The 26,137-nt window shown below is 37.1% G+C and overlaps 1 protein-coding gene across 6 annotated transcripts in view; it reads right to left on the bottom strand.

The window, feature by feature from the left end:
* The window catches only part of PPP1R1C (protein phosphatase 1 regulatory inhibitor subunit 1C), a 120,608-nt gene extending 108,645 nt beyond the window's left edge, over positions 1-11,963 (bottom strand). For all 6 annotated transcript variants that reach the window (XM_055308270.1, XM_055308269.1, XM_055308272.1 and 3 more), the window contains exons 1-2: positions 11,670-11,963; positions 9,922-9,982 (exon numbers count right to left, since the gene is read on the bottom strand). In XM_055308270.1, coding sequence (XP_055164245.1) covers positions 9,922-9,982; positions 11,670-11,750 — 142 coding nt within the window. In that variant the 5' untranslated portion in view covers positions 11,751-11,963. The remainder of the gene's footprint in view (positions 1-9,921; positions 9,983-11,669) is intronic.
* Between the last annotated feature and the right edge of the window lie 14,174 nt (positions 11,964-26,137).

Raw genomic sequence — 26,137 nt, forward strand, 5'->3', positions numbered from 1 at the left:
ATTCAATAATTTTTTATTTTTTTATTTTTTTAAACTATTTATTCATGAAAGACACAGAGGGGCAGAGACACAGGCAGAGGGAGAAGCAGGCTCCATGGAGGGAGCCCAATGTGGGACTCGATCCCTGGACTCTAGGATCATGCCCTGGGCCTAAGGCAGATGCTCAACCACTGAGCCACCCAGGTGTCTCTCAATGTTTTTAATTCATAGTTTTTCAAACTTTGTGATTAGTTTTTGATCTGTTGATTTTAAGTTTAAAGGGTTAGAAGTTCAAATAAATTATTATTTTTATTCCATTTATAACCTGAGTTCACAAAGCTTTTCTAGATACTTTGGTAGGTCCTAGCCTTTTTGTAAGTCAGGTCATGTGGAGGTTGATTTCATTACATGGATTAATTGCCTGTGATATTTGTACACAAAGCTGAGTATTTGACTTATATATGAGTATACATGTGAACATGTATATCTGTGTATATGTTTTCTAATATTTCAGTTCTGTCAGGTAGGAAAAAAAGCATAAAATGAAGTTGCATTGAAGCAAATTATTTGAGTCAAATTATTCTAAAAATTGAATTCTAAAATAACTGTTGTTCTCAATCTTCATTTGTGCATTTTGTGTCAGTATGTATTTATTTGTAAAGAGTATGATTTTGAAAATTGTTTCCTATAATGGTAGAAAATTGCTCCCAGAGAATGGAAAAGAAAGAAAGAGGGAGTGAAGGAGGGAGGAAGAAAAGGAGGGGGGAGGAAGGAAGGGAACAAATTTCCTAGCTTTTCTCATTTTACACAGTACTTTTTCCCCAGCATTATTGCTAAGGTCAAACTGTAATTGTATTCTAACCAGACTGTCAATATATCTCCCTTTGATGATGCAGATTTTGGCAATTTATTTCACCAATTAGCTTTGTTAAGTGCTGTAATTGTCACTATATCAAATTACTCTGAGTGATACAAAGCCATTGAGTTAAAATCAAAGATAATCTTTTACTCACAGCCTAAGGTAGGCTCACAGATATGGATGTCACATTTTTCAGCATGTGCCAGGGGCCCCTGAAATACTGGGGAAGACCGAAGGGACAGGGTGGAGGAGACAGTGGCAGCACTCGGACTGGGAGTGGAGATGAATTCTCAGGAGTCTGCCTGCAGCTGGGACTTGGGCCTCAGGACATCCCTCTCCCTCAGGTTTTCACAGGTCCCTTCAGAGCTCCAGGTAGACTGCTTTCCTAGTGTTGGGAAGAACGTGCTATGTCTAGTCAAGTACTTGCAGTTTAGAAGGTAGAGTATAGTAACAATAATAACTTTGGAAGGTACAACTTCAGGTAGTAGGGAAGCTGACCACTTGGGCACCTCCATCCCTCACAGTGGTCTGTCTGTCTTTCTTTCTTTCTCTCTCTCTCTCTCTTTCTTCTTTCTTTTCTCTCTCTTCTTCTTTCTTTTTCTTTCTTTCTTTCTTTCTTTCTTTCTTTCTTTCTTTCTTTCTTCCTTCCTTCCTTCCTTCCTTCTCTTCCTTCTTCCTTCCTTCCTTCTTCCTTCTCTTTCTTGTTTTGTATGTTTGTTTCATTTGAAAGACTTGAATGGAGCTTGCATCCTCCATCACAATGTCCCGTACGGAGCCCGGTACTTCTCTGTGTCACCTGCCTGAGACCCTGGGGCATTTCAGTTTAATTCCCTGGTAAACTCTGCTACCAAATTGTGTCTGGAATTGCTGGAACAGTGTCAAGTCACTGCTTGGTCAAATTCAAGAGAGAAAATGGTGGGAGAAAGGGAGAAAAAAAATCCCAAAGCTTGAAACTTGTTCTTGAGCAATTCTAAGGTAAGGAAACATGGAAATAACTCCTCTCCATTCATTATACAGCTTAGCTAGAGTTTTATTAGAGGTTGCCAAGTACCACTAATTTACTGTCTGCCTTAAATATGGCTATGAACTAGAAACATTTAGAAAGAGCCATTAGTAACTTTTTCAGTCTTAAATTTGAGACAGAATGTGCCCTTAAACTCTCCATAACAACTGACGATGATATGGTACATGTGTATTATTCTGCAGACAAAAAATGCACATCTACTTATTCAATGGTCTCAGAATAGCCTTCTTTAATGAATATATTTTGCATTTACTGAAAATTGATAGTATTAAAAAAAAAGAAACATGCATTTCAGAGGCACTTGAACCCAGCTTCCTCATTTAATAGGCCTTGGGAGGATAAGCCACTTTCCTTGGGTAAACTTTATAGGCAGTAAGCAATCATCCGAGACCTATATCTAGACCTGAATGATTCCAACATCTCTACTCCTAAGTGCTATGTGCCTGCCTCCCCAAAATAATAGTTGCCATTTGTCAAGCCACCTAGTCTTTGTACTGTACTCTATAATATAATCAGATTTCCCAAAATGTCTAGCAATAGACATTTCTGTACTGACATTTCTATACTGAATATAAATATATGTTGTATATCTGTCACATTCTGTTGTGACAAATTCTCAATAAACATGTATTAAATTATAAATACCTCAGGTTTCTCCATGAGGGCAGAGATAGTGACTTATCTATTTTATCTCCTAGAACAGCTAACACTGTTTCCTAATCAGAGTAAATACTCAAAGAGTTTGATGAATTGCCATTGGGTTTGAGGATCTTTTTTTTAATTAATTAATTTATTATTTATAAAAGATTTTATTTATTTATTCATGAGAGACACAGAGACAGAGGCAGAGACATAGGCAGAGGGAGAAGTTAGGTCCTCACAAGGGGCCCAATGGGACTTGATCCCAGGATCTGGGATCACGCCCTGAGCCGAAGGCAGATGCTCAAACACTGAACCACCCAGGCGTCCCTATCCATTTCAATTTAATAGCTTATGGGCATCTAACATCTACTCAACTAGATATTCACTGTACTAGTTTGGAATAAATAGTAAAATTTTAGCTCTAGCCCTAATCCTTAAAAACTTAAAGCCCTAAGATCAAAATAAGTCACTCAAATGTTTTATAGATTAGGGAACATGTGAAATAAGTTCTTCTATGTCTTGGCCAGAATTAATCTTACCATGGTCTGAGCAGTTGGGATTTCTGTCATTTACATTTGTATCCTGGTTCATGTACACGTATTATCCCCTACTATTTAAATCACACATTCCTGGAGGATTTAGAACAAGGACTCAATAAATACTTATTGAATTGTATTGGATATATAAACTGATAAATAGCTTCAAGAGTTGGAAGTGGGATGACTATTGGAATAAAGAAGCTAGACAATGGATGAAACTAGTCAGGGAAAATTTTTGAGATTTAAGTGAGTTTTGGGCTGCAATTTAAATTGGTGGGAAAAATGGAGACTGATTTACACAAATGACCCTGTCTAGACTAAGCCTTAAGATCTGGCAGAAGAACTAAAAGAAGGAACCAGAAAAGAAAGTTTAGCCAAAACATGGTGCAGGGATGGTGTATGGAAGGAAGTGTGGACAGATGGAGTGGAGATAAAAGTGTGAAATTAAATGAGTGTTTGATAGATATCCCTAAAAGATTGTTTTAAAGATTTTATTTCTTTATTTGAGAGAGAGACAGAGACAGAGATAGCGAGAGAACACAAGCAGGGAGGAGAGGGAGAAGCAGGCTCCCCACTGAGACGAAGCCTGATGTGGGGGTTCAATCCCAGGACCCTGAGATCATGACCTGAGCTGAAGGCAGATGCTTAACCGACTGAGCCATCCAAGCACCTACTCTACAAGATTTTTGTAGTCAATAATCAACCTTCTTTCTGTGCACATACTATTCGAATATGGATTTCATTTTTGGTCAAATACAGATCTGCTACAAAGATCTCTATTGCTTTTTGTAATTTTATAGACATCGGTAGCTTGCTTTTTTAAATTATTTATTTATTAGAGAGAGAGAGAGAGAGAACAAGCAAGCTGGGGAGGAGCAGAGGGAGAGGGACAAGCAGACTTTTCACTAAGCCCATCGCAGTGCTCTAACCCATGACCCTGAGATCATGACCTGAGCCGAAATGAAGAGCCGAATGTTTCAAATGTTTCACCGACTGAGCCACCGACTGAGCCATCCAGCCATCCAAGTTACTGGTGTCCCAGTAACTTGCTTTTTTTTTTTTTAAAGAAAATTATAAGGGACTTTATTTTATGGAAATTTTATTGATAAGCAAGACACACTCAGTTGGACAAGTATCATAGTATAAGATACATAACAATTCCATGATTGTATATTCTTATCCTGATGAATTAGGAGATATGATACATCTTCTCTCTTATCAAGAACCTCTATCTCTTGAGGACACTGACAGGTCTGGCACCGCAGTCAGAATAGCAAAGGAGCTGGGCCATCTTCTGATAAGAAATATAGGTTTTAGAAGAACACAGCATTTCTCGGCTTGGGTATAATCATGCAGGAGGTCTCATGTCTTCAGAACCTACCTGGTTGCAGGCACTGTGCTATGCATTTTCTCACACCTCAGTATCCCCCGTATGATAGAGGTGAACTACACACACAGTGTCTCACCACCCGTAACTGGCAAAGCTGAGATTCAAACCCACCCCTTACTCCAAAGCCAGTGCTTTACGTGCTACCAGCACTGCCTCTCCACATCATGCAAAAGTACTTTAGAGTTATTTTCATCTGCTGATGAAAATAGTAGGCAGAGGACAAGAAAAATGAAGTAAATTGACTCTTACCATCATTTTGTCATATTTCACTAAGTTATTTCTAATTAAAATCAACATAAAAAGTAAGCAATTATCTATTATTATTCAAAATGAGCAAAAGTAGTAATTTTGCTGAACTCAAGAACTGTTTTATAGTTTTATGATTTGCCCTTTCATGTTTTTCTTTCATTTAATTTGAAGATTATGCTAGTCCCTCTCAATACTTACAGTATAGCAAACCTTGACATTACTGATAATTAGAATCTCATCTTTGGCTCATGGTTATTCTGACTGAATGGACTACTTGGCTGCACAGATTGAGTATTTATGGAAAAATAATTCAATCAGTTGTGCAGTACATGAAATCTCTGAAAGCCACATGTGTCACTTGTCTTTAAATCATTCAGCATGGTTTGGTATTTATTAACTCATAGAAATAAATCTGAAGAGGAAAAAATGGCTTTTTAAAAAGATTTTATATATTTATTCATGACAGAGAGAGAGAGAGAGAGGCAGAGACATAGGCAGAGTGAGAAGCAGGCTCCATGCAGGGAGCCCGAGGTGAGACTCGATCCCGGGACTCAGGGTCACAACCTGAGCTGCAGGTAGATACTCAACTGCTGAGCCACCCAGGCCATCCCCAAAAAAAGGATTTTCTGAAAATTCCTTAGAAATAATACCAGTTATTTCCTAAGTATTTTCAAACATTGAACTTGTCTTTGTTTTATATTGCCATTAATAGTGAGAAGGCAAAACAAATGCTGAATAATCAACAAGGACTGTGGATCAGAATGAATTACAGCCACATTCCCAAAGAAGATAAGAAAACTGAGAAAGAAACAAAACTGTATGGACTGTGAGTCCTTTGTGCATTTTGAGTGCATTTGATTGGAGGTCCTTGGAGGTGACAGGCACCTCTAGGTGTGGAGTTCATGATGTCTTCCCTGTCCTGAGGTTCCAGGAAAATCCTCCAAATGTGATTCTTGGAGCTTGCACTCAAGATGCCTGTTGCTTTTTGACTACAGATCATTCATTTGATAAAATAGAGTGTCCCATGATAAGAGATTGTGTACAGATGACCGTCCTACCACTGGAAACAAATCTCCACTTTACCTTTGTTGACCCTGCAGAGCCTCCCATCATCGGAAATTCCTGGAGCCCCCCTGTTTTGAACCACTCAATCTCAGTCCAGCAATGTTCTCCAGCTATCATTCAGTGTCTCAGAGTTATCAATCCAAGCTTCCAAAACCTCATTAGCTAACTTAGTATCAGGGTCCGAAAATGTAAGCCTCATTTAGAAAGTCATATGCAATGGGACGCCTGGGTGGCTTAGTGATTGAGCGTCTGCCTTCAGCTCAGGGCATGACCCCGGGGTCCTGGGATCGAGTCCCACATCGGGCTTGCCGCAGGGAGCCTACTTTTCCCTCTGCCTGTGTCTTTGCCTCTCTCTCTGCCTGTCATGAATAAATAAATAAAATCTTTAAAAAAAAAAAAAAAGAACCTTATATGGAACATTCAGAATTGACTGTGGCTTCTTTTTCCGTCTATGGAGTCAAACAGCCCAATCAATTTGGAAACCCAGTTCTCTTTACTGACTAGACTTACTGTCTCAAGGTTGAGCAAAGGCAATGTGTATTTAGTTCGTATGTCTCATATTAACTAATTTTTTAGGATCCTCACTTATGTGAGAAACTCCCTTTGTTCTTATTCCTCATTTCTAAGAATGTGTAAAGCCAAAAGTGTCGAAGAGAAAGTCATTCTCCCCAAAATTCAGCTGTGATAGGAAGTTCAAGAAACAGCCCCAGAAAACTATTTTACTTTGTATTTCTGGTCCCACTTTTTGATGTACAATAAACTTTTAAATGATGCCAAAACTCTTCTGAGTACCTACCCAAACCTTCACTAAGCTTCAGGCCTCTTAGAGTTCACTCATGCATAATAGGCATCAGTCAGGTTCACTAAATTTAATCGTAACCATATTGTTTCTGCTTAAAGTACGTGGAAGAGAATGAATGCCACAAACTGTCATATTCAGAAGGTGTAGGATGGCTTCTTTTGAAAATACCATGTCCAGCTCTTGGTTCTAAAGGCCAAGGGACAAGGAAAATTTGGATAGAGTTCATGAAGGCTCTCATAGGGACTAGGAGTATTCAGTTTAGAAAGAAAATAATAAAGAACTCTTTTTTGTATTTGGAGAGGTGAGTAAATAAACTTTTATAGGAGAGAGTAAACAAGCAGTTTTTTTTATAATAAGTGGGGGTATTACTCAAGTTCGATAAAACTATTTTCTAACATCTAAAATTATTGGATCAAGAATTGAAAAGTAGGGGTAATTATGGAATCTTCTTTGAGGTATACAAAATGGAGCAAGTCTCAGGGACTTGGGTTGATTTTTGTATCTTTTACAAAGATATGTGGTTAGATTAGGTATTTTCTGAAGTTCTTTTCAATTCTAGATTTCTAATACTGGTAGCCAAATATAAAGTCTTCTCCTAAGTTTACTTACAGACAAATAATGTTTAAGTAAATCTAGAAATTTGAAGTAAATTGAAGAAGTTGGCATTGCCATTTATTTCTCAATAGGATTTGTATGTATTACACTAAATAAAAATAGACAAACCAAGCCGGTTAACTATAGATTATATAAGAGTAAAAGCGAACAGCACACAATATAAGAATAGACAGTGAAGCTCTACTGTATAGCCTCAGAGAGCTCATCATAAATAGGCCCTTAGTCAGAAGATGAACTGAAAATACAGAAAAATAAGCAGTTTGCTACAAGGTCACTCACACCGCTAGCCCCAGAAAATGTTTGAAAAAGTTGAAATTTGTCTTTTGTGCTTTTCTACCTTTACATGGTCAGGTTTCATGTATCTTTTTACTGCCTTCTGGCACTTCAGAGTCATTCCTAGAAGCAAACCTAGTTTCTGCCCTCTCTACCATAAAGACACACTCTTTGCTATCAAATTTTTTAAGGCATGAGGACTTCGATTCAAAATTTTTAGTTCTGCTTCCCATTGTTTTGAGTTAAATTGTGTTTGTTGCCCTATGCCCAAGGGTGAGGTATCCAGGTTATGTGTTTGTTTCTTTTTTTTTAATTTTTATTTATTATTTATGATAGTCACAGAGAGAGAGAGAGGCAGAGACACAGGCAGAGGGAGAAGCAGGCTCCATGCACCAGGAGCCCGACGTGGGATTCGATCCTGGGTCTCCAGGATCGCGCCCTGGGCCAAAGGCAGGCGCCAAACCGCTGCGCCACCCAGGGATCCCTATGTGTCTGTTTCCATAGTGTTTCTACTGCTGAGAATTCTGGGCCATTGGATAGAAAGGGACTGAGGGCACATTTTGCTGCCCCTGAAGTCCTACCAATCAAATGCCTGCCTCATCTATGTGTTTAGACCAGCACAGACAAACTAGCAAACAATCTGGATGTACATGTTAAAATATCTTTCTATTCTGCTTCCTCTCTATCAGATATAAACAATGCATATGTTTTTCTGAATCTAAAAGCAAATTTTTCTTTCAGATACTTTATAACTGACTATTCTTGCAAACTCCAGGAAAGGTTAAAAAAAAAAGAAACTATGTTTAATTCATTTAACAGTGATTATAAGATATCTGTCTCATTATATGAATTGGGAGGGTTTGTTAATTGTGTCTGTATAACGGAAAATTTAATATTCTTTGCTACATTAATTCAAAGTAAAATTTTTTTCAGAGATTTGAATTTTAAACAGCATTAATGATGGGTGATTCCAAGAACAGGCAGTTACTTCCTGGGGAGATTCAGTAAAATTGAAGAGTTTTATTTAGTTTACCAGGGTTTAGAGCTGAATGCAATTTTTGTTAAAAAAGATGCAGCTTTTTGTGGCTAGAAGAAACAATTGTTTAAAAAAGCAATTTAACACTTGAGGTTTTTGTTGTTGCTGTTATTTTGTTTTGTTTAGTACAAATGTTAGAGAATAGTTGGAACATGTAGAATTTTGGGGTCTGGCAGAAATATTTAGTACAGGTGAGATTATGACAATCCTGTTATCTGCTAAATACCATGCAAAGATTGTATTCCAGAATACATCAGCTAATGACATCTAAGATTTGTTGCACTTTACAGTTTTTAAGGAGTATTCACATTAATTCTTTGAATCATTGCAAGAACTCTGTAAAGTAGGAAGGATGGACATTTTCTCTATATTGTAGATAAAATAAAACTTGAAGATGTTGTCCCTTACCCAACCCAAACCACATGGATAGGGAAGATTAGTATCTAGGTTTGGTTTGGTTCAGTGTGGTGGTATTCTTTTTGTTGCTGGTTTTTTTTTTTTTTTTTTTTGGTCCTTAGGTTTATTTCTCCAGTCATCATGGTTCTAGATCATTTTTACTAGGGAAGCTATGTAAGTGTTTGATTTTTTTTGCTGCAGGAACCTGAAAAAAAATCAGACTACTTTGCCTTGAAATTCTTAAACAAACCATTCACTACAGCCTGTATTTAGACTTACTATGTTTCTATTATTCAAACTCCTTTTGTCCACCCATATTGTTTAGACCTATAAAAAACCCAACACCGAGTCCTGCCTGTGCCCAAATTAATGTCATGACCTTTGCTGTCTTACTTGTATTTCTAGAAACAGCACTTAAATGTGAGATTAAAATCACCTCCATTCAATAAGTAAATAACGTTTGTGTATTGCAGATCACAGTCATTTATCAGGAATAAGGCAGCTTTACTTTTTACAGGAAAGGGAAAGTAAAACCTCAACAAATGGATACAACCCTTCAGAATGGACTCTCAAATGGGCACTGCTGAAAATTGATCTGGTTACTTGTCAATTGCATTATTCAGACATGACATCAGCAACAGAGCTGTAGCCAGTGCTAGCTCATTGCTCCATGACAAGCTTTCATAAATAAAAAACCTACTCTGTAAATATACAAGCATCTCTTAGACTGTAATTTGAGCTTCGGAACCTAATTAAACAACTTTCCACTAGCCTCATTAATAAGCACTGAACCAGACTCTATACAAACAACAAACCATTTTATTATATCATCACTAGTGTGTCATTCCATTCTAGAGGAAAGCAGGCTGTTGACTGAGACCGTTTCTATATTTATTTCTGACTTTGTTTATGATGCATTTTTATAGACTAGCTTGTTAAATTATGACTGACTGAAATCCTAAATTTAAATCTTTTGACAATGACATACTCTTTGATGCTCTTCAAACAATTCTATTCTGTTCCATCAGTGCAAAGACATCATGCTTCTTTACCTGGGGGATTATGTTCATTGAGAATCACAAGTGATGCTGGTGTAGGTCTTCTTTTTCTTATCTGTGAACAACAAAGCCCCAGCTAAGGTCAGTGAGAGTCAGACATTCCCCCCAGTTACTCTACAGCTTGGAAAGCTGTTCCATCCTCATCTTTTCCCAACATTAAAAAAAAAAAAAAACAGGCAAATTTCTGGAGAGCGCACAGTAGGTGTTCACTATTTTGAATTACAGAAAGCCAGGGAGTAGAACTTTTAGATATTAGTATCGCCTTCTAGGACCAAAAAAAGCTACCATTCCACAGAAAAGAAATAGTTGTATATAATCAAATGATGCCACTGAAATAATATGCAGTGTAGGTACAAGGATGACTTGCTAATTTTAATGGCCCTCTTGGAGTCCCATAATGATGGCTTTCAAGATCCATTATCCTTTTTCTAAATAGGTTAAGAGAAGCTTAGAAAACTTAAATTTCTAGCAGGTTAAATTTAATAACAAGAGTTCTTCATTTTTATTAATATTATAAGGTTTTCTTATTTTCTAATAAGATATTTAGGACAAAGAAGGAATGAGTATGGATTTTATGAGAGTAATTCATTTAAAACTAATAGGTTTGATGTGGATTCTTTCCTTACTTTAAGAGTTACAGGAGCATATTATGATTAGACTTTCTAAAGTGTTCTTTATTTCCTAAACATATAGGTAAGTTCTTAAAATATAAGTCAGTAGGATAGAGGATAAAATTTGCCAATGACATTTTGTCTAGGACAGAACCAATGTCCCATTCAATACAGATAACATGTTCAAGGTTATGTTTATCTGGACTGAGTCTGGGAGGATCTGTTTCAGATTATCAAAACATCCTAGAAAGGTATGAGTCTTAGTTTCAGTAATTATTCTTAAGATGTTGTATAAAATATTTGGAAAAGTGTTCAAGGATAATTTAGGTTGCAAAAATTAATGAGTTAGATTGAAGATCCCATAAATTTTTTTCTGCTTTTGCCTCCCAACTGTTGTATTTTACCACAAATGGTCTTTAAGTGGTTCTATTGCATCAAGACTCTAAGTAAATCTGAATATGAAAGGTGATACAGATGTAAACCAATCTTAGATGAAAAAGAGACAGAGACAAAAGTACAGAAATATAGTTATATAGACATATTAGACATAGAAAAGGAATCCAAGAAGTATTTAATACTATTTTAATATCTGAAAAAATGTCTTTAAAATTATACATACCATCTACAAATCCTATCTGTCATATTATTAGCTACACTTATAATTACTGCTTTGAATATATGATGAAAAACATTAAAAATATTAACCCAATAATCTGAAATTATTCCAAGGTTTAATGCTTTCATTGTTAAATGAATCTATTTTATAAATAATGAAATAAAAGGTTGCTAATTCTGATAATTGTTTGTTTCTCTAAATGTTGAACTTGTTAATTTAGTATGCAAAAGCAGACATTTCCAGATCCAAATCTGAATCTCTAATATAGCCATTTTTTCCTGTAATGAGTGCTAATATTTTATCACATGAAGGGCTGCATTTTAGCCAGTAGGTCCCCCAGTGCAACTCAAATACAATTGCCATATGGAAACCAGCTTATTTCTCATTCACATATCCTGGAAAGTCACAAAGTTTAACAAATTCAAGAGGTAGAGAAGCTTTCAATGAAAGCTTATATACAGGACCTTATATGTTACCTTATATACAGGACCTGGTCCCCACCCAAGTCCACTTACCTGCTCTGCTGCTTCAGGTGCAATCTGACTCTGGAATAAAGGCACAGCAAATTGTATCTTTTTAGGACTGTTGGGCTCCATGATAATGACGAGAATTAGAGACGGGAAGCGCTCAGAAAGACTAACCCCAGGTGGTGTCTGGGATGTGTATCCTCAGGCACACTCCGCCCAGCCACACAGGACACTTCGTAATAAATAGCTGTAATTCCAGAGCGAGCAAGTGAAGATTCCGAGGTCTGGGTAAATCCCTTCTTCAACTCCACAGTGATGCCTGGCTTGCCTGTTCCCCCACCAATCTCTTAGAACCTCTCAGCACAATACAGAAAGGAACAAAAGCTAATTGTGTGCTTCTTCACTAATACACATGCCAAGCATTCACTCAGCAGCTAATTGAAAATGCAATGCTAGCCTTGAAAGACCCGCTGCCCTGGGATTTGAAAGAAAGGCTCTATCCACTGTACATTACTAACCGGCTGCTCAAAAGTGCAATGTAAGCTCCCTCTGAGTATTGCAGGGATGGGCCATTCATTATTGATGAACATAAAGCAGGAAGTTTTTAGAATTGGGGGCAGGGTTTGGGTATGAAATCATTTCATTTCTCTTGTAGTAACTTATAAGTCAGACACCTGTGCCATTTTGCATTCAGCCACCAAATTGATGAATGGCCACAGAAGGTAAGCCACAACCAATAATATCAGCTATATTTATGCTATGAGATCTGGTTAGGTAAGACTGACCATGGGAAGCAGAATATCTGTGGCATAGTAAGGATACCACTGCCCTAGACTGAGCAGATTTTAATTCAAGTTCCACTTCTACCATTCACAAGCAAATCACAGCCTACATCTAGGCCCCGTACCTCCATTAGAAAAACGATGGGATTGGACTCGGTGACCTTTAAGCTCCTGTTCTGTTCCAGCATTCTATAATTGTAGTTCACAGTTATCATTAGAGTGGAAAGTATTGGACAGCTAAATTTAGCAAACAGCTTGAAAGTCACTGCTGCAATAATGACCTCTGTTTCATTTCCTGGTGGAGCCAGCTATATCCTCTGATTTGGAAGAAAACAGAAGTGACTAGAAAACATTAGTGAAACCTCACATTGTGCTTTATTGTCAATAGAGGGGATATATGTACAGAAAAGGACGTGGAAAAAAAAAAGCATAGAAGGGGTTTTCTCCAGAATGATAGAGGAAGATGGTCATACTGGCTGTGGGGAAGGTAGAGGGAGACAGTAGCCTGACCTCACATCTGTTAGTATCCAAGGGGAGGCAACAGCATGCCTAGATGGCCTTCCTGCATCCAGCTCCTTTTGTGAAGGGAAGCCTGAAAATGAAGCTGTCTAATGGGAGAACGAATTTGAGTGCTCTAGTCTCTTATTTGAAAGATTTGGTTTGAAGAATACTAGATTTTTAATGTGTTTTTGGATTTATAGAATACATTTAGGTACTGAAATATTATTCCAGGTATTTACAAATGAGGTTTTTTTCTCTTTTGTTTAAATTCTGAGTCCATACCAGGAATCCATCTTAATGATTTAAGTATGCAATGTTCTGTTGAAAGAATATGGAAAGTAACATGCATTATTCAAATGGTTTTCTATACCCACTAGGGGAAAAAGCAAATGAAGATGTGGATGTGAAAGCACTTTCAGCTGGAGAACAGTGCTGACCGGCAAGACATTTTGTGATGCACTCATCCTTGTCGTGTCAAAGGCAAACTTATAAATTACATTTTGTATAACAGTTTACAAAGATCCCAGCCTGAAGCCTGAATCAATATCATTAATGAAGTAATTTTTTGAGTATTTCCTCAAATTATACAAAAGAAAAACAAGACAGTATTTCTAGTGAGTAATCAATCCAGAACTTCACTTAGAGGTTTAGAGCATGCACTTGGCAGCCTCAAGTTCAAACCCTGGCTCTGCTACTTAGTTTATCAACTTGGCAGTAAAGGAAATTTCTTCTTGTGAGGTTTAGATGAATTATTTCTTTATAGGAGTGTGTTTTGAGGCCAGTACATGATAGCTACTCGGTAAAAGATAACTATTATTTTTCTTTCAACTAGACTCTTCAATAGGCTTGAAGATAGACATTTTCAGCCTGAATTAGTAGGAATCTCTACCTGTTTGGAATGATTTCATACCTGTTAGAACACTACGTGATCAAGTAAAATTCCAGTGCACATTATAGTATAAATAGCAATAAAATCATTCTCATTTACTAACTGCTCTATTTTGAATACTTTGACAAGAAATAGTATCATAAAAGAACTATCTAGATCCTTTAAGTTTCTCCTTCACCAGCTCAACTCTTGTGCATCGTTCAGACTCAGCTGAGTTTTGTGGCCTCTAGGTAGATTTTGTATATTTACTTCTATCCACAATAGGTTTAGGCTTACCTTTTCTGTGTTCCCAAAGCACCCAGAATATGTCTACTTAGTATAATAAATACCCATTTGTCTTTTCTGTTTAGCATTTCACAGAGTCACTCATTTACATAGTACATATTTATCAAATACATTGTACATCTGCTTTATGCCAGGCTTTGTGCTATGGCACTAGAAGAGAAATTATGTTAGAAGATGTTTGAGGTCATTTTCAAGCTGAGTTTTTATTTCAAGAATCACTTAAAATGCAACTTAAATTTGAAATAATAAAAAAATTTATATCTGTTTATATGGGCAGTATGGTTACACTAAATATTGGTGTGCATTTTTTCTCCCCATTAGAGATAATACTAATAGCTAACACTTATACAACACTTACCATGTGCCTGGTGCTACTTTAAGTGCTTTACCAGCATCATTTTATTTAATACTCACAATAACTCTTTGAGGTAAATACTATTGCTATCCTCATTTTTAATTTACAAGGAAGAAACAGAACCAAAGAATTTAAGTAATTTACCCAAGGTCATACAGCTAATATGTAGCAGAAACAGGATTCAGATGCTAGTGATTTTGTTTAAGGCCTGGGCTTTACTCAGATGGTTACTTCCCCATAAGGGCCTACAGAGAAGTTGGTGGAAGGCATCAGAACCTAAAATGCTGAGGTGTTCTAACCATTCTAGTTCCATGGTAAAAGATGTTAAGATGAAGTAGTGTGTGAATAAAAGGAAAGAAAGTAGCAGACTCTAAGATACTAGTAACTAAGAACATCTTACATTTCAAATTAGATATCAGAATAAAATGAAGACTCTAGAGATGAGTGTTAAGTCACCATGCTGACTTTTTACTTTACTTTTTTGTTTTGTTTTAAGTTATGAGTTCTTTTTTTAAAAAATATTTTATTTAAATTCAATTTGCAGGGACGCCTGGGTGGCTCAGCGGTTTAGCACCTGCCTTCAGCCCAGGGCATGATCCTGGGGTCCCGGGATCGAGTCTCACATTGGGCTCCCTGCAGGAAGTCTGCTTCTCCCTCTGCCTGTGTCTCTGCCTCTCTCTCTCTCTGTGTGTGTGTCTTTCATGAATAAATAAATAAAAAATCTTAAGATAAATAAATTCAATTTGTCAACATATAGTATAATCCCCATTGCTCATCCCATCAAGTGCCCTCCTTAGTGCCGGTTACCCAGTTACCCCATTTCTCCACCCACCTCCCCTTCTGCAAATCTTTGTTTCCCAGAGTTAGGAATCTCTCATGGTTTGTCTCCCTCTCTAATTTTTCCCCAGTTGGTTTCCCTCCTTTCCTTTATAGTCCCTTTCTCTATTTTAAAGTAATGAATTCTATCATTAAAGATTAAAAATGCCTCTAGAGCAAGCAATAACTATATTCTGTCTTCAAGGTAAATGATACTGTGAATAAAGAAGGTAGTACACTAGGAGAATAGTCCATTACGCCTTCCTGATTTCAGTTTATAATATCTGACCTTATTTTCCATAGCTCTTCAAGAATCCCATCTAGCCCACACTTTACTCTGCAGCCAGTCTTTTCTGTGGCTTCCCCTACCTTCCTGGGAAGCTTTCTTGCCCTCTCTCCTTTTATCCAAATTGGATTTATCCTCTAATCCCACTTCTTAGGAAGTTACCCTCAGATTCTCCAGATAAAATGCATCGTTCCTTTTGTTCCTCTCCTGGTTTTTAATTCTATGTAGTCTTATTTACTTGTTATATGTAGTTCTATTTACTATGTGTAGTTCTGTATTTTATATGTAATTCCATATGTTATATGTAATCTATAACAATGTCCTATGTGTTCCTTCAGCCTCCCTTCCTAGACTGGAAGTCCTTTTCCATCTTGTCCTACACATACAAAAACAAGTATAAGGTTGGCCATCCAGTCTTGCCAAATAATTCCACTTAGGCGTCACCTATCCGATATTGTGAGGAAACAAGGTTCTCCTGACACCCCTATAAATAAACAATTAATCTAAATCTCACAAGAAGAAATTTCCCTTGTCAGAAAAATTTGTACTGAATTTTTCTAAAGACTACAGCTCAACCTCTTAAGCACCACACTTGGCTTTTATCGTGATATTTTAAGATATCATGTTTAAGTGGGCACTCAAAACATATTCCGTATTTTCATGTCTTTTAAAAGAGTACATATCAACCATAATTTCTCCTTTTTCCTTACTTCATAGCATTCATATAAACATCAGTTGTTGTCTCTGTCATATACAAAGCTGCCATCTGAAGCTATTGGTATTTGTTGCTACCCTAACTAGCTCCAAATGCCTTAGATTTATAGTTCTATGACTGTTCTGGAAATTTTCTTTATCTGATGATTGCCAGTAGTTATTTTTCTTTTTGGCCACCACCTCCACCTCCTCCTCCTTCTCCTCTTCCTTCTCCTTCTTTTGAGAGAGAGAGTGTGTTCCCAAGAGCGGGGTGGGGTAGTGGATAGAGGGAAAGAGAGAATCTTGACCAGGCTCCATGCTCAAGGCAGAGCCTGACGCAGAGCTCGATCTCATGACCTGAGCTAAAATCAAGAGTCATACGCTCAACCAATTGAGCCACACAGGCATCCCTATCAGTAGTTATTTTTAAATTGTCATTCGTGTTAGTCCCTTCAAGCTGCCATAACACGGTATCAGAGACTAAGTGCCTCACAAACAACAGACACTTCTTTCTCACAGTTCTGGAGTCTGAGAAGTCCAAGATCATGGTGTCAGCAGATGTGGTGACTGGTGAGGACCCACATTCTAGACAGCTATCTTTTCACTGTGTCCTCCTCTGGCTTAAAGGGTAAGAGATCTCTCCAGAGCCTCTTCTATAAGGACACTAATCCCATTAATGAGGGCTCTGCTGTCATGACCTAATCCCTTCTCAAAGTCCTCACTTCCTAATATCATTACCTTAGTGATTAGGATTTCAATATATGGATTTGGAGGGAACATAAGCGTTCGGTCCATTACATCCAACTGATATATAATAAGTGCTTTATTTTTGTAAAAAGAGAAGAGAATAAAAGGAAGAATAGGGAAGGGAAGAAAGGGGATAGGGGGAGTGGAGAAGGGAGGAAAAGGTTTGCTCAGAAAATATTTTTAAGAAATGTTTAATGTTTAATGTACTTCCTATTCAAAGTTGTGTTTCAAATAGTTTAATTTCATGAATCAAACAGATATTATTCTGTTTAACGCTTGGTTGGCTAATTGAGTATCACCAAAATAAGAGCAAATATTTATTAAACATATGTATAGATATGTAGGATTACATTAAATGCCAAAAATACCATAATGAGCAAAAGCAGATAACATATGATAGTGTCTAAATATGTATCAGTTGAAACAATTTCTTTCCCTGTCTTTAAGGAGATGATTATTATATGAACTAAAGAAATTGTAGTTCTTGAGTCTATATAAAAGTGTATTAGTTTGTAAAATGCTGTCATAAATATCATTCATTCATCCAGTAAATATGTATGGAGCATACCATTCTGTACTAAACCGCTGGGATATAAACATGAACAAGACAATGTCCCAACCATCAAAGAACTTACAGTTAAGTGAAGAAGGCAAAATCCTAAACAAGTGAGTGGCATAGAGCTAAAGATGCTATGATAGAAAGTGGTAAAAGGAAATATCAAGGGGACCTGGGTAGGAAGGTGATGGGTGACTCTGGGTCACAGATAGTTTTGTTTGCCTATACAGTATTTTTTAAAACTGAGATGACATTTTAAGGCAAATAAAAATAAAATATATCCAGCTTTTCTTAATAAAATAGAAGGTCTCAAAGCTGGGTTCTCATATCCACAAGGTCACAGTCCATGCCAGTGACATAAAGCTACCTTCCGTAAACATGGGAGTGATTTCTACACTGGAAATCACTCTAACATAGTGTATGTATGGTATTGCTCATAATCCAGATAGCCTCAGTCAACACCAATACCAACTACAGGAGAGGATGATAGGTGTGACAACGTTGGATACCATGCAAAGAAATGTGGGATTTACTGTGAAGGCAACAAGTATATCTAGAGCGATTTAAGTAGGAGAATATTATAATCTAATTTGAGTCTTAGAATGGTCACCTTGGTGTCTCTGTGGAGAATAGATTGGAAGGGATCAAGACCAAAGGTGAGAAAATCAAATTAATACACTTTTATGTAGACTCAAGACCAAAGGTGAGATATTATAATATTCTACCCAAGATGACAAAAGCCTTAACTAAAGTAATAGTGGTGAAGATGGAGAGGGAGATGGACACAATGTGGTTATTTGATAGCATTGGATGGTGATGGGGGAAGAGAGAAATGGAAGAATGAATCCAGGATTTCAGGTTCAGCAGCTTGGCATATGGGAATATCACTCACTAATATGTGGGTGGTTGCAACATTCCACATATTCTTCTGCAATGTGCCTTTACTGCTCCCTCATTAAGAGGTGGAGTCAAATTCCCCTGAGCTTGAATCTGTATGGCCTTAGTGACATGTCTGTAACGAACAGAATACAAAGGAAATGATGCTGCCTGACTGCAGAGGTTAGGTCATAAAAGGCTACACTGGGCACCTGAGTGGCTCAGTCAATTAAGTGTTTGCCTTCAGCTCAGGTCATAGTCTCAGGTTTCTAGAATAGAGCCCCAAGTCAAGCTCCACACTTATCAGGGAGTCTGCTTCTTTCTCTCCCTCTGCCTCTGCTCCTGCTCATGTACTTTCTCTCTCAAGTAAATAAATAAGATCTTCAAAAAAAGAAAAAGGCCATACTAATTCCTCTTAGTTGTCTTGTAATACTTGCTCACTAGTCCCTCCATCTGGGAATGCTCCTTCTTAGAAACCAGCCAGCCCACTGTGAAGAATACATGTAAGCAGGATACATGTAAGCATTCTGGTTGACAGCCCCAAATGAACCTAACTTTCAAATCATTCTTGCCAAGGTGCCAGATATGTGAGTTAAGAAGCCTCCAAAGCACTCCAGTCCCTAGCTACTCACATCATCCCAGCTGTTTGAGTCTTCAGAGCTGATGACATCAGATGCAAAGTTCTGCTTTGTCTATTGACACTCCAAATGCTCCATCTTGGGCTATTTTCTTTCAGAGCCCAGTTGGTATGCAGCGAGAAGCCCAAGCCATATGGAGAGGTCATGTGTTCACTCCAGTCAGTAGCCTCAGTGAAGAACAGCCTTTGAATAACCACAACCATCCATGAGACATTGAATGAAGAAGCCTCCTGATGATTCCAGACTTTTACCATGAGTCACTTCCAGCTGTTTGTGTGTTCCAGCTGGGACCCCAGACATCCGGGAGCAGAGATGGACTCTCCTCACTTTACCCTGTCTGAATTCTTGACCTATAAATCTGGATGTAAATTGATAGTTGTTTATAGCACTATGTTTGCAACAGGGATATATAGGCAAAATTTGGTAATCATTGGCTACTTTAAAATCATTATTATCTTCTTTTTATAGCTGGCCATTTTATATGTGTGTTTATAACTCAGAAGTGAGGTCTCACTTAATAAAGATATACATATAAATAAATGAGTGATTGTCAAACAATTGAAGACATAGAAGTCAAAAAAATTAATCCAAGTAGTGTGTAGAATGCAGAGAAGGAAATCAAGAATTTTGAGAATTCCAAAGGTTAAAGAGAGAAGAAAAGACAGAATGGAAACAAAAATTAAAGAAGTAAGAAGATCAGGGAAGAATTGTTACATGGAGATCAAAGTTGAAGACAGTTTATTTAGGGGCATTGTAATCTGCACTAAAACATAACTGTAGGGACTCCTGGGTGGCTCAGTGGTTGGGTGTCTGCCTTTGGCTCAGGGCATGATCCCGGGACCTGGCATCGAGTCCCACATCGGGCTCCCTGCATGGAGCCTGCTTCTCCCTCTGCCTGTGTCTCTGCCTCTCTCTCGGTCTCTCTCATGAATAAATAAATAAAATCTTCAAACAAACAAACACAGAACCTTAAAGTAGACAGCAAGAGCAAGAAGGGGATCTTTAGGTCTGTTTTATATATGAACAAGTCTCAAGTATGTCCTGTGTTGGAAGGAGGTGCCCAATAGAGAGAGGTTAAACATACAGAAGAGAGAGGAGAAAATTTTTAAAAAATGCAAATATGTTTTTAAGTTGAAGAGAATAAAAGGTAGGCAATTTATTTCAGATTACACATCTCTTTTCTGTGCAGGAATTACTACTCAGAATTCCTAAATAGTAGGCCAGTTTTCTTCCTAGAAGGCCATAGATACACTTCTCAAATAAGGAAATGAATGTACAAATAGTCCATTTGTAAAATTTTTCACATTTTATCAATTTCTGATGATACAGTGGGATAAAATAATGTTATAATGGTATTATATTGGGTTTGAATTTGGAATAACTTCTAAACTCTCACTCCTGGTTGTTGGTATGGCTTTTAATAATTTTTTTCATGATGTGTTGTTAACTATAGTTAAGTAAAAAAAAAAAAGGTTCTTAAACAGTATGTCTAATCTGTTTCCATAACATATTTATATGGATATATACACACATACACCACACACATAGAGTCATGCATAAAACACATATTGACATGTACATATACATGTGAGAACATATACACATTTTTATATTTTTGTGTGTGATGTGAGAAAAATGTTTGGAGTAACCTCTTCTGATATGTTACTAGGGATTTTCTCTGAATGATGGGACTATAGATCTTATATTTGCTCTTTATGCTTTTCTATTTTATATAATGGGCAGGTATTAATTTTGTAATTAAAAATCAGCTTTCATAATAACAAAGATAATCTTTAAAATAATACTTTCTTTAAAAGGTCTTAATTTTCATATTAAGATTATTTTTACACTCTCCCTTAAATCAGAGAAATTAAAATAGAGTAATGTTTCCAGAAAACATACTTTGTCTTTTAATTAAGGACAGACTGCTTTGGATGAGATCATTATTTCCATAAGCATATTGAATTTTCCTCAGCTATTAAATGCAAAATAATGCCATTCTTAACACACATATTTACCCTACCCAAAGGATAAGAAAATACTGATTCAAAGGGGCATATGCACTGCAATGTTTATAGCAGCATTATCAACAGTAGTGAAATTATGGAAAGAGCCCAAATGTCCATCAACTGATGAATGGATAAAGAAGATGTGGTACACACACACACACACACACACACACACACACACACAGAGGAATATTATTCAGCCATCAAAAATAATGAAATCTTGTCATTTGCAATGATATGGATGGAGCCAGAGTATATTGTGCTAAGTGAAATAAGTCAGTCAGAGAAAGACAAATACCATATAATCTCACTCATATGTGGAATTTAAGAAACAAAATTAATGAACATAGGGGAAGGGGGGAAAAAGAGGGAAGCACACCATCAGAGACTCTTAATGATAGAGAACAAACTGAGGGTCGCTGGAGAGGATGGGGATGGGGGAGGGGATAACTGGGTGATGGGGATCAAGGAGGGTCCTTGTGATACAACTGGATGTTTTATATAAGTGATGAATCACTAAATTCTGCTCTTGAAACCAGTATTACACTATGTGTTAACTACAATGTAAATAAAAACTTAAACATCCTTATATTTACCTATAAGAGCAGTATTGCAGGGAGGACTGCAGGTACACAAAGGACCTTTTAATACACTTGCTGTTACATGCAACATAATGCATATGAGCTACAATAATATCGGTAAAACATCAGGAGAAATGTATTTTCTTATCATTTCCTTGAAGATCACCATTATCTTCTCATTAGCTTAGTGGATTTCTTTCTCTAAGCTGTGGGTAACAAATGGAACATATTCTTACTTCTACTGTTGCATAATTAAGATAGTATGAATGAACAGAATTAACAGAATTAACAGAAGAAAATGTAGCTCCTTAAACTTTAAAAAACTTCAAGTCTTCTACTCAAAAGAGATATTCAAAATGTAAATAGTATTACATACCACAAAACTGTGATCAGGCAAGGTGTAAAAATATTCAGATAATACTTTCAGTCAGAGAAGTTTGAAGGAACAGTTTTTTCAAAGTCTTAACCAGTCTTACTTTTAAAAATGTCTTTCAGAAGAAAAACTTGAGAGGACAAACATTCTCAAGGAAACAAAATAGGCAACAAATAACTCCCCAGCTAATGCACTGTCTTCAGTTTAGTTCCTTAAAACATGCCATCACATGCCAGCTAGAGAATAGTCAACATCAATTACTGCAAAGATTGTAGATTCATAGAATTTTTCAAAGCAGTATTTTGTGAGTCACCTAAGATAAGTGTCTCATAACTTCATGTGACTGATGCCAAGCACAGTCTCAATTGTCATAAAAGTTTTGGTAGACTCTTAAATCCTTTCATTCATTTTACAGCTACAGGGAAGGTACCTTGTGTACTACCTTTATCGAGAGATCATTTTGGAATCATTGAAGACAGGAAAAGACTGCCCTCCTGAGATGATGAGGCACTTTACTTTAAAATGTATATAATCTTGTCTCACATTTAGATCTTTCATCCATTTTGAGTTTATCTTTGTGTATGGTGAAAGAGAGTGGTCACACCCTTTTTGAACTCAGCCACAGTAACTTCTTGCAAGATACATCCACAAAGGCAAAAGAAACAAAAGCAAAAAATTGGGACTTCATCAAGATAAGAAGCTTTTGCACAGCAAAGGATACAGTCAACAAAACTTAAAGACAACCTACAGAATGGGAGAAGATATTTGCAAATGATGTATCAGACAAAGGGCTAGTTTCCAAGATCTATAAAGAACTTATTAAACTCAACACCAAAGAAACAAACAATCCAATCATGAAATGGGCAAAAGACATGAAGAGAAATCTCACAGAGGAAGACATAGACATGGCCAACATGCACATGAGAAAATGCTCTGCATCACTGGCCATCAGGGAAATACAAATCAAAACCACCATGAGATCCCACCTCACACCAGTGAGAATGGGGAAAATTAACAAGGCAGGAAACAGCAAATGTTGGAGAGGATGTGGAGAAAGGGGGACCCTCCTGCACTGTTGGTGGGTTTGTGAACTGGTGCAGCCACTCTGGAAAACTGTGTGGAGGTTCCTCAAAGAGTTAAAAATAGACCTGCCCTACGACCCAGCAATTGCACTGCTGGGGATTTACCCCAAAGATTCAGATGCAATGAAACGCCGGGACACCTGCACCCCGATGTTTCTAGCAGCCATGTCCACAATAGCCAAACTGTGGAAGGAGCCTCGGTGTCCATCGAAAGATGAATGGATAAAGAAGATGTGGTTTATGTATACAATGGAATATTCCTCAGCCATTAGAAACGACAAATACCCACCATTTGCTTCAACGTGGATGGAACTGGAGGGTATTATGCTGAGTGAAGTAAGTCAATCGGAGAAGGACAAACATTATATGTTCTCATTCATTTGGGGAATATGAATAATAGTGAAAGGGAATAGAAGGGAAGGGAGAAGAAATGTGTGGGAGATATCAGAAAGGGACACAGAACATAAAGACTTCTAACTCTGGGAAATGAACTAGGGGTGGTGGAGGGGGAGGAGGGCGGGGGTGGGGTGAATGGTGACGGGCACTGAGGGGGGCACTTGATGGGATGAGCACTGGGTGTTATTCTGTATGTTGGCAAATTGAACACCAATGAAATGGTAAAATAAAAAAAAATAAAATTTATATAATAAAAAAAATTTAAAAAATAAAATAAAATGTATATAATCTTTCAAGGTACCTCAGTGGTGCAGGCAGGTAAGTGTCTGATTCTTGGTTTCTGCTCAGGTTGTGACCTCAGAGTTGCAAGATTGAGCCCCACGTCGGACTTCGTGCAGAGTCTGCTTAAGATTCTCTCTCACTCTCCCTCTGCCTCTCCCCTACCCTGTGCTCACTTGGTCTCTCTCTCTCTCTTTCAAATAAATAAATGCTTTTTCAAATTGTATGTAATCTTTGAAAGGGTACTCAGGTGTAGTTAATGGACAGTCAGGTAGATCGCAGACAGCTGCTGCTGCCAATCTCATTATGACCTCTGGGGACCAGTGAGGCTTCTGATTTATGGTTCTCAGTTTAAGGGCTTCTTAAACCCCAAACTGGCCTTCAGTTCATCCTCAGTTGCTTTTGTTTATCTCACCTCTCTCCCCTTCATGCTTAGACAGGCTCAGATAGTTTCTTACAACCCTGGGACACAACCAGAAAAACTGAGTTCCCCAGAGGAATTCCAGGAAAGGCCCATCCTGTGTGTAAAGTTGTGATTGAGTTACTTCAGGTTTATCTTAATTCTAGAAAAATCCCACCTCACAGTGGATACCTAATCTTTAGAGGAGAGGTATGACCACAGTCTTTTCCAGTTACAACTTATGACAAAAATAGAATCTAAGTTCTGTGATGATATAAAAAAGTAGGTAAGAATTTTTCATTGCTTTTTTTGGTGATTCTGTGAAATGTTTTAATAGCATCTTCTCACCTCATTTGTACCTGCAAATATACTCTATGGAATCCAGTTTTAAATGTATATAACACTGAGACACCTGTCAAGTAAGAAACAACCTCAGGGTGTAATCTTCTATGTTACCTTAATTAATATGCACAACCACCTCTTGGGTTACTGTGGGAAAGCATGACAAACAGCATATACATAATTTAAATCAACTCTAGATACTGGTTCCAATTGTCTTTCCCTAATGATTATTTTAAACCTAAAACTCTCTCTATGCATGTATGTATAAGCCTTGTGTTAGAAACACTCCAAGGTGGCATAATTGACTTAAGGTAAGTCTTATCCCTAAATCTTCCTGCCTCGGGGAAAATGGTAATACTTAGGAGATGCTTAAAAGGCAGGATACAGGGAAGATAAGACCAGAGGCAAATGTCTGCATAAGCCATAAGTTAATACTTCAGTCTCCAGAAATAGAAAGCTGATGCTAATGGTAATTGAATTGACAGGCTTCTCAATTTTTGTTAAAGGAAACCAGATGTAAATTAAAGATATATGTAATTTCAAAGTTTCATGTAATATAAGATGTCAGTGAGGCCATGGTATTCTTCAAATGAATACTATGTTCACATTGAGTATGTTCTCACTTTTAAAAAAATGTATTCAGTTAGAACATCTCTGAAAGGAAGCCTATTGTTTTCTGTGCTCTTTGTTTTAGAGAAAGATCTACATCGGCAAAAATTCCTTTTCTTCTGAATTATACCTCAAGAAATGGTGAGCTTGAGTTGATACTTTTATACCATTTTGCCTTTTTAAAATTATCAGTATAAAACTTGATAAACACTCTTTTCTGTCTCACTTTTTCCTGCTCTACATTCCTTCTACCTAAATGTTATTTGCACATTTAGTACTTTCTGTGTTCTCTCTTTATCCTAACTTCCATTTCAACAAAAATAAGTTCTCTTTAACACAATTGCACATTTTGGCTACATATTGTTGCATGTTAGCCATCTGCTGGCTCTGCATGGACTTTAAAAAGGAACTTGATAGCCATACTTGAGTGTTTGCCTGTGTTTCCACATGCAACATAGGCTTATTCATATCCACAAGTAATCTTAACTAATGGAACATTAAAAAAAAAATAGAATAATTTACTGATTAGGATGAGTCATTTCCAATAAAAGCAAACCTCTTAGTAAGAACACGAAACCTATATTAAACATCTGAGGGCGTTTGCCATTGTTTCTTGGTCATGTTGGTCTGTCGTGACTGGAAATCAGTTGGTCTGTAAATCAGAATTGCTTATTGATCACATTTATTTCATAGCAACCTGTTATGGGATATCCTTGCTATCCCATAATTCTGTTCTTTGAGAATTTAAAATATTATAAATCTTTTTTATGATTCTGTAACTACTTAGTTTTAAGAGCATATGACTCATTATACTGTTTGTGTAATATATGCATAATGATTTTGGAAGCAAAGAGATCATTCTTAATTCAAATAGAACATGAAATTTCTAGCAGGTTGTAATGTGCTGAGCCTTATTTTCCAGTGCAAATAGTGAGTCATGGAACAAAATGGATGATAAGAGTAGATAATTAAGAAAGTACAATAAGGAAGTCAACTTACATCATCATCTGGCCCTTTAGAG

Source organism: Nyctereutes procyonoides, unplaced genomic scaffold (assembly GCF_905146905.1).
Source record: "Nyctereutes procyonoides isolate TBG_1078 unplaced genomic scaffold, NYPRO_anot_genome, whole genome shotgun sequence".
Lineage (NCBI taxonomy): Eukaryota > Metazoa > Chordata > Mammalia > Carnivora > Canidae > Nyctereutes > Nyctereutes procyonoides.